Source organism: Pagrus pagrus (assembly GCF_965226575.1).
Source record: "Pagrus pagrus genome assembly, chromosome: 18".
Taxonomy (NCBI): domain Eukaryota; kingdom Metazoa; phylum Chordata; class Actinopteri; order Spariformes; family Sparidae; genus Pagrus; species Pagrus pagrus.
Genome location: NC_140202.1, coordinates 6,445,220 through 6,458,984, shown reverse-complemented (window position 1 = coordinate 6,458,984; position 13,765 = coordinate 6,445,220). Strand labels below are relative to the sequence as shown.

Below are 13,765 nucleotides of genomic sequence, written 5' to 3'. Positions count from 1 at the left end.
GTTTCCAGCGTTAAGACAGCCCAAGCTAAAACTAGCCAGGACATCTCAGCCATATATGAAAGACAGGATGAGGCAGATGGCCGAATTATGGACTTGGAAACTGAGAATGCCAGGCTGGTCTCTGAACTACAGAAAAGAGCAAAGCATTGTGAGGAGATGGAAAGAGTCATCCAAAATGCAGAGAACAGGGATAGACAACTGAACTTGCGGCTGGTTGGATTAAAAGAAAGTGAGGGTGAAAACTTGAGGGAGCTAACTAAGCAGCTCATAAATGACGCTCTGGGAGTGAAGCTAGCTGACAACGCGCTACAGCGGGTTTATCGACCAGGGCCACCATTGACGGAGGAGGATTCCCCTCCGCAACCTGCCGTTATCAGATTTCATTCTCTATTGGAGAGGGACCGAGTGATGACTGCGGTTAAGGGGAAATACAAGAGCAAGACATCGCTGGAATGGAAAGGCTCCAAGATCTCATTCTTTCCAGACGCGACAAAAGCTGTTGCTGAGAAGAGGAGGAAATTCACTGAAGTTCGCAAGAAACTTCACACGATGGACATCCGATTTACACTGGCCTACCCAGCAAAACTTTTCTTCACTTGGAAGGGAAAGAAAATGACTTTTGAAGACCACAAGAAGGTGGTGCAATTCCTTGACAAGGAGATGGAAGACTCTGAATGACTGTGGGTAGGCTGCTTGTCTTAATACAGATGCAGATGTTGGAGATGACAGATATTTCAGTAGCCTACTAGGGCTAATACTGCATCAGTGCTAGCTGTTCATTGTGGGAGACAATTTGGCTTGAGAACAAACCTCTTTCTGTTTCTTTCTTTTTTTTAAACTCAAGCCATGTTCAGAATAAATACCAAATATAGGCTGCAATTATCATTTGTAATTAATCACCTGAATAACAAGAATACAGCCAACTAATGATAGGGCCTGTGCTAGCCTATTAAGGAGATAATATCTGGTTTTGCTTTACATGTGTGGAACACCTATGTTAATATGGGGCTTAAAATGTTATATGGGGAGTAGGAGGATTGAATGGTGGCCGTTGGAGAAGCGCCTCATGGACCGGATCAAGGGAGGGGTTTCCCCCATGAAGCTGTATGGACAGATTTTGTGGGGGAATGTGGGCAAAGATAGGGTGTTGGTTATGTCATTTCCCCTAGGTTCGAGGGGTTGTTCATGTTTAAGTGTGCAGGTGTTTGACCCTGACAGTGTGTGGGCGTTCTTTGCTATTTTTTAATATAGGTTATTATTATTATTTTCCTTTTTTTTATCCTTTCCTTGTCCTTACTTGTGGGTGGGGGCAACATGCCATGATGGAGCATAATGTCTGTGAATATACAGGGGAACAGTAATGGTCATATTAGAGTTATTTCCTGGAATATAAATGGGACACAGAATCCCACTAAGTTGAAAAAGTGTCTGCTCTACCTGAAATCAAGACAGGCAGATATGGTGCTTCTACAAGAGACTCATATGAAGAACTTGGAGGCAATGAAACTCAAAAAGGGCTGGGTGGGTCATGTCTACCATAGTTCATTTGATAGTAAGAAAAGAGGTGTTGCTATACTTGTGCATAAGAAATTGAAGTTTGTTTTACTAAAAGAACACAGGGATGAAGAAGGGAGGGTTGTCTGTATTGAATCAGTAATTAATGGAAAGAAAATTAACCTATGCAATATCTATGCCCCTAATGAGGATGATCCTGATTTTTTTCACAAAATAAATAGGCTTCTGGGGACACTTGAAGATGGATATACAATACTTGGAGGGGATTTTAATCAGACTCCAGACCCTGTATTGGATAGATCTAAGTATTCTCATGCACCATCTAAGGGTAGAGTAGCATTAGGCCATCTACAGGAAGACATTGGGTTGGTTGACATCTGGCGATTGATGAATCCTAGTAAGAGGGAATATACCTTTTACTCACATAATCATAAGTCACACATTAGAATTGATTATTTCATTATTTCTAAAGACCTGATTGAATCAGTAATGGATAGTACAATAGGTGTCATAGCATTAACTGACCATGCAGCTGTAGAACTGTGTGTCTCAATTTGCGTGGAAAAAAATCAAGAATAATAGGTGGAGACTTAATACATCTCTTCTACAAAATGCTGTGTTTAAACAGACAATCTCAGAAGATCTCACAAATTTCTTTCAGATTAATATTGGTTCTACCCCAAAAATGGGCACAGTATGGGAGGCTTCAAAGGCATATATCAGGGGCAAAATCATTGCTGAAGCATCAAAAAAGAAGAAACAAGATTGGGAGACAATCAGTAGGCTGGAGAATGAGATTAAACAAAAAGAGAGAGAACTGTCAGAAAATTTTAGTGAAGACTTGCTGAAACAGGTGTGTGAATTAAAGTATAGCCTAAATTTTATATACAGCAAGAAGGCTGAGTATGCTATGTTTAGGCTTAAGGCCAGCTTCTACGAAAGTGGAGAGAAGGCTGGCAAACTTTTGGCTAGACAACTGAAAAAGCAGGAGACTGCAAGCGGAATTCCTGGTATTAAAACTAGTAATGGAAAGATAGTTACCTCAGCCAAGGAAATTAACCGGTGTTTATGGAGTTTTACAATAATCTGTATACATCTGATACAGTTTTTAGCCCTGAAAAATTGAAAACATGGTTTTCCAAGATCCAGTTTCCGTGTTTGTCGCCAGAGCAGGTACAGCAATTGGAAGCTCCAATCAGAGAGGAGGAGGTTAGGAAAGCCATTAAGTCAATGCAGTCGGGCAAGGCTCCAGGATTAGATGGTTTTCCTGTTGAGTATTACAAGCTGTACATTGATATCTTAGCGCCTGTCTTGACAAAAGTGTACTCAGAGTCATTATCACTTGGTCAGCTGCCGAACACTCTGAATGAATCAGTAATTTCTATTATTCTTAAGAAGGACAGGGACTCTCTGGATCCAGCTAGTTACCGGCCCATTAGTCTGGCTAATGTAGACTATAGAATTCTCACTAAAGTTCTGGCTATGCAGCTTGAAAATGTTGTTCCTTGTATTAAGACACTGACCAGGTGGGATTTGTAAAGGGCAGATCATCTTCTGACAATTTGAGACGCCTACTCCACCTCATGTGGCAAAACAGAGAGTCTGATGAACCTATTGCAGCCTTCTCTTTAGATGCAGAGAAGGCCTTTGATCGGGTGGAGTGGCGGTTTCTGATCCATGTTCTGGAGTGCTTCGGGTTTGGACAGGGATTCATTAAATGGATTCAGCTGATATATGCAGAACCAAAGGCAGCAGTGTTGACCAATGGGGTAGTTTCACCTTTTTTAAATATATCTAGAGGCGCAAAACAAGGAGACCCCCTCTCTCCATTATTGTTTATTATGTTTCTTGAGCCACTTGCAATGGCAATTAGATCAGACACAAGCATACAGGGGGTAAGATCAGGAGGAAGGGAGCATAAACTGTTTCTCTATGCGGACGATATCCTTTGGCTGTCTGTGAATCCTGTGTCCTCAGCTCCCAGACTCTTGGAGATTATGGAATTTTTTTCTGAAATATCAGGCTACAAGATTAATTGGCATAAGTCTGAAGTAATGCCAGTGTCCATAACCTGTCTCTCAACAATAAATGATACACTTCAGTTCAAATGGATAGATTCAGCAATGAAATATCTTGGGATTCGTCTTACTCCAGCTATTAATGACATGGTACAGGCAAATTTTTTTCCTTTGCTTCAGATTATAAAGGCTAATCTGGATAAGTGGAAACTGATCAACCTTAGCCTATGGGGAAAAGTAAACACCATTAAAATGATAGTTGCTCCACAGGTGAATTATACATCCATGATGGTGCCATTAACTGTTCCAGACTCTTCCTTTAAACAGTACAATCAAATAATCAGGGAATTTCTGTGGAATGGCAAGAAGCCCCGTATAAAGCTTGAAAAGTTGTATACAACTAGAAGCAAGGGAGGGTTGGCTTTGCCTAATGTGGAGTTATACAGAACAGCCTTCGAGGTGTTCAAAATTGCCAAACATTGGAGTGGTGACAGTTCAAATCTGGGATGCTATAGATATAGATATAGAGAGGGAGCTGGTGTCTCCATTTGGACCAATTGAGGCTCTTTCACAAACACTTCAGAAGAAGAGACACCCAAACCCAATCCTGCAGACCTGGGTAAAGGTGCATAAGCAACTGCGTATATCCCAATATAAGCAAGAATATTCATCAATTTGGAATAACCCCTCAATTAAAGTAGGGAGGGAATCCTTTGTTTGGACAACATGGCTAAACAAAAATATCAGTAGGTTAAGTGACTTGTATGGTGAGGGTCTGTTCCAGTCATTTGAAGAACTCAAACAAAAATTTTACTTAAGAGATAAAGCTGACTTCTGGAAATACTTTCAACTGAGGAGCTGTGTAATGAGTCTGAAGGTCTCATTTGATGATGACAGAAATAAGCTACTCGGCTATTTCAAATTGCCTGAGCTTGTGCGTAAGGCCTCTGCTTTCTATAAAATTATGGATGCGCTTAGTAAATTTACACACTATAAGGTTATCCACAGATATTATTACACACCAGTCAAACTTCATAGAATGGGGTTGATGAAGGACAATCTGTGTTGGAAATGCATGAATGACACAGGCTCCTACCTCCTCCTTCTGTGGGAATGCCCTCTGGTCCTTCCTTTTTGGAAACAAATTATTAAAACTATTGGAGAGTGGTTAGATACGCCATTACCAGAATCTCCCCAGCTGTGTCTATTAGGAGACAGGTCCCTTTTGCCTCCTGGGGTGTCTAAAGCAGAATCTGCCCTGGCACTAGCTGGGTTTATCTCAGCTGTAAGAATAATCTTAAGACACTGGAAAAGCCAAGTAAGGCCTGGTTTCGCAGACTGGCTAAAGCTGATGACAGACACAGCCTCCTTTGAAGATCTAATTGCAAGATTAAATGACGGTAGGGGTAAATTCTACCAGGTCTGGTCCCACTTCCTACATTTTATTCAATTTCAACTGACTAGTGCCCCATAATGAAAGTATTATCATGCAACATTCCCCCCACACTCCTTTTATTTTGTATATTGTATTTTATTTTTTATTTTTTATATATATCTAAGATGTATTTATTTATTTATTATTATTATTATTATTATTCTTTTTTTATTTTTTTTTTATTTTTATTTTATTTATTTATTTATTTATTTTTTCTTATTGTGGTGCAATCGTATTACTGGTTTTCTGTTTTTATTGCCCAGATGGCTGTGAAGTGCGTATATAGCGCAAAGTGTTAGTTGTTAATATGATGGTATGTTATGTGTTTCTTGTGAAAAACAAAAATCAATAAAAAAATGATGATGATCTTAATAAAGATGTTCTTCTTCACTGCTTCAAGTGGTGGTTCTTAAGATCTGATTCGTAAATTAATTAAACTTCTCCTGAATCAAATAACTGGAGGATGAAACACTGGCCGGGTGGATCTTCCGTTGTTACTTAATACAAGATAAATTAAATTAAATTAATTCGTGTTTCACCTTTCCCAGACTTTCACCATGGCTAAATAGGTGGACTTTGTCTAACATGAAATAATATGACATGAATAAAATCACATTCAAAAGGAATTAAAACTTGCTCAAAACATTAAAAACACACTTGAATATACAGTAGAATTGGTCACTTATACATATTTCTTCTAGTTCTAGCTTGATACTTGTTTAAAAAGACATATCAGAGATATTTACTGGTAATAAAAAAAAACTTATTAAACAAAAGATCTCCTGAAAGTCTGTCCCAATTGTACCAGGACTCACCATCAGGAGGCGCTGTGGTTCCACCGAATACAGGACACATTAAACATTAAAACTTGATCTCAGCCAAACTTCATCGCAGAGAAACGTGGGAAAAATCAGTTTTATGAACTTATTTTACTGTTTCCTAATTTGTTAAAATTAAGAGGATGAGATCCTGGATTAGTGGTTATTTAGAACTTGCTTGAGATCTGGATGAGTGCAGAAACCGTTTTAGAAGAGGCCCAGAGTACTTTTACTCTGGAGAGTGTACTTGTTGATCCTATCAGGAGAGACACAGAAGATCAGACGTTGTTACCTAATTTGCAATTGCAAAGACAATTTAATTATAAAAAACTGTCACAAAACAGTTTTCTGTTCCTCTTGATGTTTAGAGAGTGGATTCCTCCATGCTGACCTCGTTTGACCTGAGAGAAAGAAGTGTATCTGTCTTGGCAAATGGTGCTGCAAAGTTGTAAATTAAAGAAAGGGGTCTCCTGTGAAATTTTGAGCAATTTTGAGGAACCTGATACTCTCCTCAGCATGACTGCGCCTTGAAATTCTGTCCATGACTATCACAAACAGGGACGGAGACAGGGGACAACCCTGGCAGTCCAACACCTAGTGGAATCATATTTGATTTTGGTTATACAGAAACAGGATAGCTCATGGCAGTGGCCCTGATACCACATACTACCGCAGTACTCCTCACAGTACAGGGGATGCGGTTGTGGACCTGTTGGTCAGGTCCTCAAAGTGCTCCTTCCATTGCCTGATGATATCCCCATTCCGTGTCAGCAGTTCTCCTCCTCAACTGAACACAACTGGGACTAAGCCCCACTCTACCTCTCTAGTAGCCAGATGGTTTATCAGAACTTCCTTCAGGCCAACTGAAAGTCCTTCTCCATAGCCTGCTTGAACTCCTCCCTCACCCAAGTTTTTGCCAAGGTCTGTCTGCTGCTTCAGGAGACACATGGGCCAACAAAGCCCAAAAGGCCTCCTCCTGTAGTTTGACGGCCTCCCTCACCACTGGTGTCCACCAGCAGGTTCTTAGGTTGCTACCACGACAATGACCAATGACCATCTGACCAAAGGAGCTGGGAGTTGAAGACCTGATGGACCGGGGCCTCAAATCAAGGCCTGGCCACCAGATGTTTGCTAGTGAGTTCCCCTCCCAGGTCTTGATCCAGGAGGAGTCCCCAGTGTCCCCATACTGGGCAATGTACTCTGTCCCTGTGTTCACCGTCGTAGGGTCTACTTAAATTGCTCTCAGTGTCCCTCCCCTGAGACCAGCTTGCCTTGGGAGACCCTTCCAGGAGCTATTACCCCCAACAACACAGCTCCCAGGATCACTGGGACACACAAACCTCTCCACCATGTTAAGGTGGCGATTCCTCGTGGAAAACTGATTTTGAACTTTGGGCTAGTAACAGTCTGGATGGTCCTTTTCCTCTTCAGCTTTGAGGACACAACAAATTCAAATACAGATTGAAACGTGGACTCATAGACCACAGCTTGGGCCCAAAGTCAACGAGTTTCTGATGTTATTGATAAATGGCCAACTGTTACAATCACAATCATGTCAGTTTTTAATGCAGTGCTGGGGTCAAAGGTCATGGACATTCAGTGTTGGTTTTTAAGTCTTCCCCCTTACATCCAGAGATTTCTACACATTCTCTGAATTGTGTGATGATATTATGGATTGTAGATGGTGAAATCCATAAATTCCTGCAGTTGCGAGTTCATGTTCTTGAACTGTTAGTTCACGCAGTTTGAAGTGGTGAACCTCGCTCTGTCATAGCTTGTAAAAAACTGAGCCTATTGAGAATGTCCTCTCTTATACCCAGTCCCTGGTAACTGTCCCCTGTTACCAGTTAGCCTGTTTTCCTGTGGACTGATCCAAACAGGTGATTTGGGAGCATTTTGCAGCAACTTTCCCGGTCTTTAATTGCCCCAGTCATAACTTGTTACCTGTTGCTGCTAGGGCTGGGTATCGACCTTCGGTACTTTTTGAGCACTGACCGAATCACGTCCGTAGCACCGAGTATCAAAAACTGACCAAGCATTCGGTGCCAATTTTCGGTACTTGACGGCTCATTTTATATACGATCAAACAGGAGAAATACCCGTTTCTTCCATTCAACCAATCCAAAATGTAATAAAGCCTCTGATTGTCTCATTAAATTCAATCAGTGCGCGTGCTGCTCGAACGGTGAGGATTTGGTGTGGATCGATTTGTGAAACAATAATGTCGTGGAAACGTTCAAAAGTATGGCTGCACTTTACTAGAGAGGGGGCTGCAGACTCCGCTCAGTGCAATATTTGTTGTAAGAAAGTTTCTGCTAAATCTGGCAATACTTTCAATTTAATGAAGCACCTGCTTATGAACGGTGTAAACCTAAGAGCGGAAAGTTGCCATGCGTTTGGTGCATGGAGAAACTCGCTGCCAACTTCAGAAGTTAGCCCAAGCCCAGGTAACGTTACACCAGCCGCCGCATCCATGGTCTCCACCGCCCCAGACCAAAGCTCGTAGCTTCCTAGCCTTCACTGTTTATGTTAACTTGGATTCTCTCGTGCTAGCTTAGCTTGCTAACATTAGCTGTCACTGTTTATGGTAAAGGTTGCTATGTCTCAAGTACTACCCGCCCCCGTGACACGACCAAACCTGCACTGTATTTTATTTATACCCATCCGCCAGGAGGCCAGTTTTTCATTTTATATTGTATTTTGTTTGAACAGAGTTCTTAATACAGCTGTTTGAGTTAAGTTAACATTAAACACAACACTGAAGCATCTGAGATGCTTGCTCCTGGCTTCTCCTTTTGACCTAAAAAAAAGAAAAAAAAGTTATTAAAATTTGTTTAACACTCATCCAAGTAAAAAGTACGAAAAAAGTACCGTTTTGGTATCGGTATCGAATCCCAGGTATCGGTATCGGCACCGGTATCGAAACATTTCAAACGATACCCAGCCCTAGTTGCTGCCATCAAATTCAGAAAAATATACATTCACAAAAATCAATTAGGCTGATGAGACTCCTACTGAACATTAAATACATCGTCTCTGAAATCATTGCATTTTGTTTTATATTTGTTTTAACACAATGTCCTAACTTTTTTGGAATCAGGCTTCAACAACTACTTTTACATCTCTTGTGTTCATAATAATCTCCATTCTGCTTAATACATGAGTGGGTTGTCAGTCTATCCAACATGGATCTGATGTTTGGTTCCATGATTTTAGTTTGATCGTCTCATTCATATAATATTCTGTTCCAGCTGCTGGAGGACAACATTGTCAGTTTTGTGAAGAATGAGCTGAAGAAGATCCAGAAGTCTCTGAGTTCAGATTACCCAGAAGGCTTAGAGAGTCAGAGTGAGGATGAGGAGGTGTTGAATGGTGAGGCTGAAGAGCAGAAGAGGAGCAGCAGAGAGGCATTTCTGAAGATCACACTGAACTTCCTGAGGAGAATGAAGCAGGAGGATCTGGCTGACTGTCTGCAGAGCAGTAAGAGGATTTCTCTAAAGATTTAACATGTTGGATCAATGAGATGTTTACTGAAGTCTCAACAGATGGACAAAAATATCTTCATATATTGATTCTTTGAGGAAGTAAAATGTTGAAATATTTAATCTATAATTATTTCTGAATCTTATTTGTCTTTTGCTCAATCAGGACATCTTGCTCCAGTTTGTCGTCGTAAACTTAAATATAACCTGCAGAAGAAGTTCCAGTGTGTGTTTGAGGGGATCGCTAAAGCAGGAAACTCAACCCTTCTGAATCAGATCTACACAGAGCTCTACATCACAGAGGGAGGGACTGCAGAGGTCAATGATGAACATGAGGTCAGACAGATTGAAACAGCATCCAGGAAACCAGACCGACCAGAAACAACAGTCAGACAAGAAGACATCTTTAAAGCCTCACCTGGAAGAAATGAACCAATCAGAACAGTGATGACAAAGGGAGTGGCTGGCATCGGGAAAACAGTCTTAACACAGAAGTTCACTCTGGACTGGGCTGAAGACAAAGCCAACCAGGACATACAGTTCACATTTCCATTCACCTTCAGAGAGCTGAATGTGCTGAAAGGGAAAAAGTTCAGCTTGGTGGAACTTGTTCATTACTTCTTCACTGAAACCAAAGAAGCAGGAATCTGCAGCTTTGAAGAGTTCCAGGTTGTGTTCATCTTTGACGGTATGGATGAGTGTCGACTTCCTCTGGACTTCCTCAACACTAAAATCCTGACTGATGTTACAGAGTCCACCTCAGTGGATGTGCTGCTGACAAACCTCATCAGGGGAAACCTGCTTCCCTCTGCTCGCCTCTGGATAACCACACGACCTGCAGCAGCCAATCAGATCCCTCCTGGGTGTGTTGACATGGTGACAGAGGTCAGAGGGTTCACTGACCCACAGAAGGAGGAGTACTTCAGGAAGAGGTTCAGAGATGAGGAGCAGGCCAGCAGAATCATCTCCCACATCAAGACATCACGAAGCCTCTACATCATGTGCCACATCCCTGTCTTCTGCTGGATCACTGCTACAGTTCTGGAGGGTTTGTTGGACCAGACCAGTGAGGGAGGACAGCTGCCCAAGACCCTGACTGAAATGTACATCCACTTCCTGGTGGTTCAGTCCAAAGTGAAGAATGTCAAGTATGATGGAGGAGCTGAGATAGATCCACACTGGACTCCAGAGAGCAGGACGATGATTGAGTCTCTGGGAAAACTGGCTTTTAATCAGCTGCAGAAAGGAAACCTGATCTTCTATGAAACAGACTTGACAGAGTGTGGCATCGATATCACTGCAGCCTCAGTGTACTCAGGAGTGTTCACACAGATCTTTAAAGAGGAGAGTGGACTGTACCAGGACATAGTGTTTTGCTTCGTCCATCTGAGTGTTCAGGAGTTTCTGGCTGCTCTTCATGTCCATCTGACATTCATCAACTCTGGAGTCAATCTGCTGGCAAAAGAACGAACAAACTACCATCAATCTGCAGAGAAACACCTCTACCCCAGTGCTGTGGACGAGGCCTTACAGAGTCCAAATGGAGGCTTGGACTTGTTCCTCCGCTTCCTCCTGGGTCTTTCATTGCAGACCAATCAGAATCTCCTACAAGGTCTGCTGACACAGAGAGGAAGTATCTCACAGACCAATCAGGAAACAGTCCAGTTCATCAGGAAGAAGATCAGTGAGACTCTGTCTCCAGAGAAAAGCATCAATCTGTTCCACTGTCTGAATGAACTGAATGATCGTTCTCTAGTAGAGGAGATCCAACAGTCCCTGAGTTCAGGAAGTCTCTCCACAGATAAACTGTCTCCTGCTCAGTGGTCAGCTCTGGTCTTCATCTTACTGTCATCAGAAGAAGATCTGGACGTGTTTGACCTGAAGAAATACTCTGCTTCAGAGGAGGCTCTTCTGAGGCTGCTGCCAGTGGTCAAAGCCTCCAACAAAGCTCTGTAAGTAGAAGTTATTGATGAATAAATACTATCTGCTGTTTTTCAGCAGGAGATACGAATGAAAATCTATAATTTATTTTGTTGCTATTGTCTCTCCAGGCTGAGTGGCTGTAACCTGTCAGAGAGAAGCTGTGAAGCTCTGTCCTCAGTTCTGAGCTCTCAGTCCTCCAGTCTGAGAGAGCTGGACCTGAGTAACAACAACCTGAAGGATTCAGGAGTGAAGCTGCTGTCTGTTGGTTTGAAGAGTCCTCACTGTACACTGGAGAGTCTCAGGTCAGGATTCATTAACCCATTCAACTGATGACCATTTAAGATCTGATTTATGTAGACAGCCAGCTAACCTGTAGTAATGTGTCTGCTCATTCAATTTGTCAAAATACATTTAACTTTACTGTGGAGGTAGTGTCCAGACTCAGATAATTACTTTCCACAAGGATTTTTCATCATTTTCTCTTGCTTTTGCTTTTTTTAGTTGAATTGTTATTATCAAGGACAGTTTCAAATATTCTTAATGTATCTGGACCAAAAGGCATCTGACGAAAAACAAACATAACATACAGCAAAGAAGGGCTGTGAGATATGGCAAAAAATAAGATCTTGATCATTTTGTTTTCCAAATTGATAATAATATCAATATTATATATATAGATATATAATTTCATAATTCTGTGAATCTGAAGAATATCCTGAAGCCAGAAGGTTCAGTGTTAAAACTTTTGATTGTAATTTATTGAGATAAAAATAGAAAGAAGAACATAAAGATCCAACTGTGTAAATATAGTTTGGTGTAGAATATATTTTGTAATTAAAGAATAAACTAAATAACATTTAACTTTTCTATCATGCTTTACCTGCCAAAACAAAACAAGCTACTTTGTCTTGTAACATACTAAAATAATGTAAATAAGTGTGAAAGCTGTTTGAAGCCTCACTTGTGCTGCTAACAGCAGAAGAACCACAGGAACAAATCTCGTTAGCAGACTAATGTGGAAAAGCATTTTCATTCTCAGAGTGGTCACTGGGAAGGATCCTTTTCAGGGGATGGAGAAGATTATTTGGGGTTTTGCTGAAGCACAAAATTTAGAGATGTTTAATGTCAGTATGAGAAGTGAAACATATTTGGATCATTAGTAGACTATGGAGGAGTAAATTAGACTTTGGCGGGCCGCCAGAGTCTAATTAATGGGAAATGTTGCTATCGATGCTCATTGAACCCACATTAGACTGGTTCATATAAGTCCGCTGTTACTCTGGTTTCTGTTACAAAGAATAGTGGAGAAACACTGAACATTTTATCACGTTGTATGCTCCCGCTCTCTCATCCACATGAGCACCTGTTAGCATTAAATGTGGTTCAGACGTTCATGCTCCCCTCAGGATGAACTGTAATAACTCTGCTGATCCTCTGACTTTTCATCTAGCGCCACCATCAGGTCAACATGTTAGTGTTCAATACTTTGGTTTATAAGCAAAGACCTGCAGAACTGATGACATCACATCAGCCTCAGCTGGACTCTGTTTACTGATGATTAGTTAATGAGGAGAATTGTTAATTTATTTGGAGACAGTCTGTTCTTGTATCTGACTCATCAGTCTCCTCAGATGATCTGCCATGTGTGTTGTTCTGTGTGTCTGTAGGCTGTCAGGCTGTCTGATCACAGAGGAAGGCTGTGCTTCTCTGGCCTCAGCTCTGAGCTCCAACCCCTCCCATCTGAGAGAGCTGGACCTGAGCTACAATCATCCCGGAGACTCGGGAGAGAAACTGCTGTCGGCTGGACTGAAGGATCCAGACTGGAGACTGGACACTCTCAGGTATGAAGACTCAGTGTGATGGAGGAGGAAGAGTCTGATGAGTATGAGTGTGATATGAACAGTGACACATGTAAGAAGCCATTTTCCTTTTATCAGAGCATGAACACTGGTTCAACATGAAGAGGAGATACTCGTGTAGGAGGAGAACATCTTCAGGAACAAACATGATCATTGTTTCTTGGCAATAACTGAGTTTGAACAGATCTCTGCATGTTAAAGGAGCTGTCTGTCATTTTGATAAAAATCCCTTGTTGTCCTCTTCACCAGGATAGAATCAGCTTCATCTCTGTACAGAGAGAAGTCCAGGACATGGTTAGCCTAGCTTAGCACAAAGACTGGAAGCAGGGGGAAACTGCTAGCCTAGCTCTATCAAAAGACATACAGAGGTGTGTGTGTTGTGAGGGAAATTGTCTCTTTAATACCTGCAGCACAGAGAGAAGAGCCACAGTGTCTCTGCAGTCTTCACACTGTCCTGACTTATATACTGTCAGCTAACAACAGAGCAGCTGTTACAGACTTCATGACAGGTGTTGATCATGTCTTCACCAAAGCAGTGACCCTTTGATGATTGACTGGACAGTAACTGTCAGCCTCTCTACCTTCCTGTTAACACCTGAGGCAAAGAGAACTGCCCCTCGGGCTTCCTGCAAGCTGGCGGATGGGTCGGATGCTTAGCTTTTAGCTGGATCAGGCAGAAATGCTGAGAGCGGGACTTGCTAGCATTGGTAGAGAT

The 13,765-nt window shown here is 41.7% G+C and overlaps 1 protein-coding gene across 1 annotated transcript in view; it reads left to right on the top strand.

Moving 5' to 3' along the window:
- LOC311274310 (protein NLRC3-like) overlaps positions 1–13,765 on the top strand; it is a 30,753-nt gene that overhangs the window by 8,951 nt on the left and 8,037 nt on the right. The window contains exons 5-8 of the mRNA XM_084381885.1: positions 9,038–9,266; positions 9,435–11,220; positions 11,320–11,493; positions 12,859–13,032. Of these exons, the coding sequence (XP_084238011.1) occupies positions 9,038–9,266; positions 9,435–11,220; positions 11,320–11,493; positions 12,859–13,032 (2,363 nt within the window). The remainder of the gene's footprint in view (positions 1–9,037; positions 9,267–9,434; positions 11,221–11,319; positions 11,494–12,858; positions 13,033–13,765) is intronic.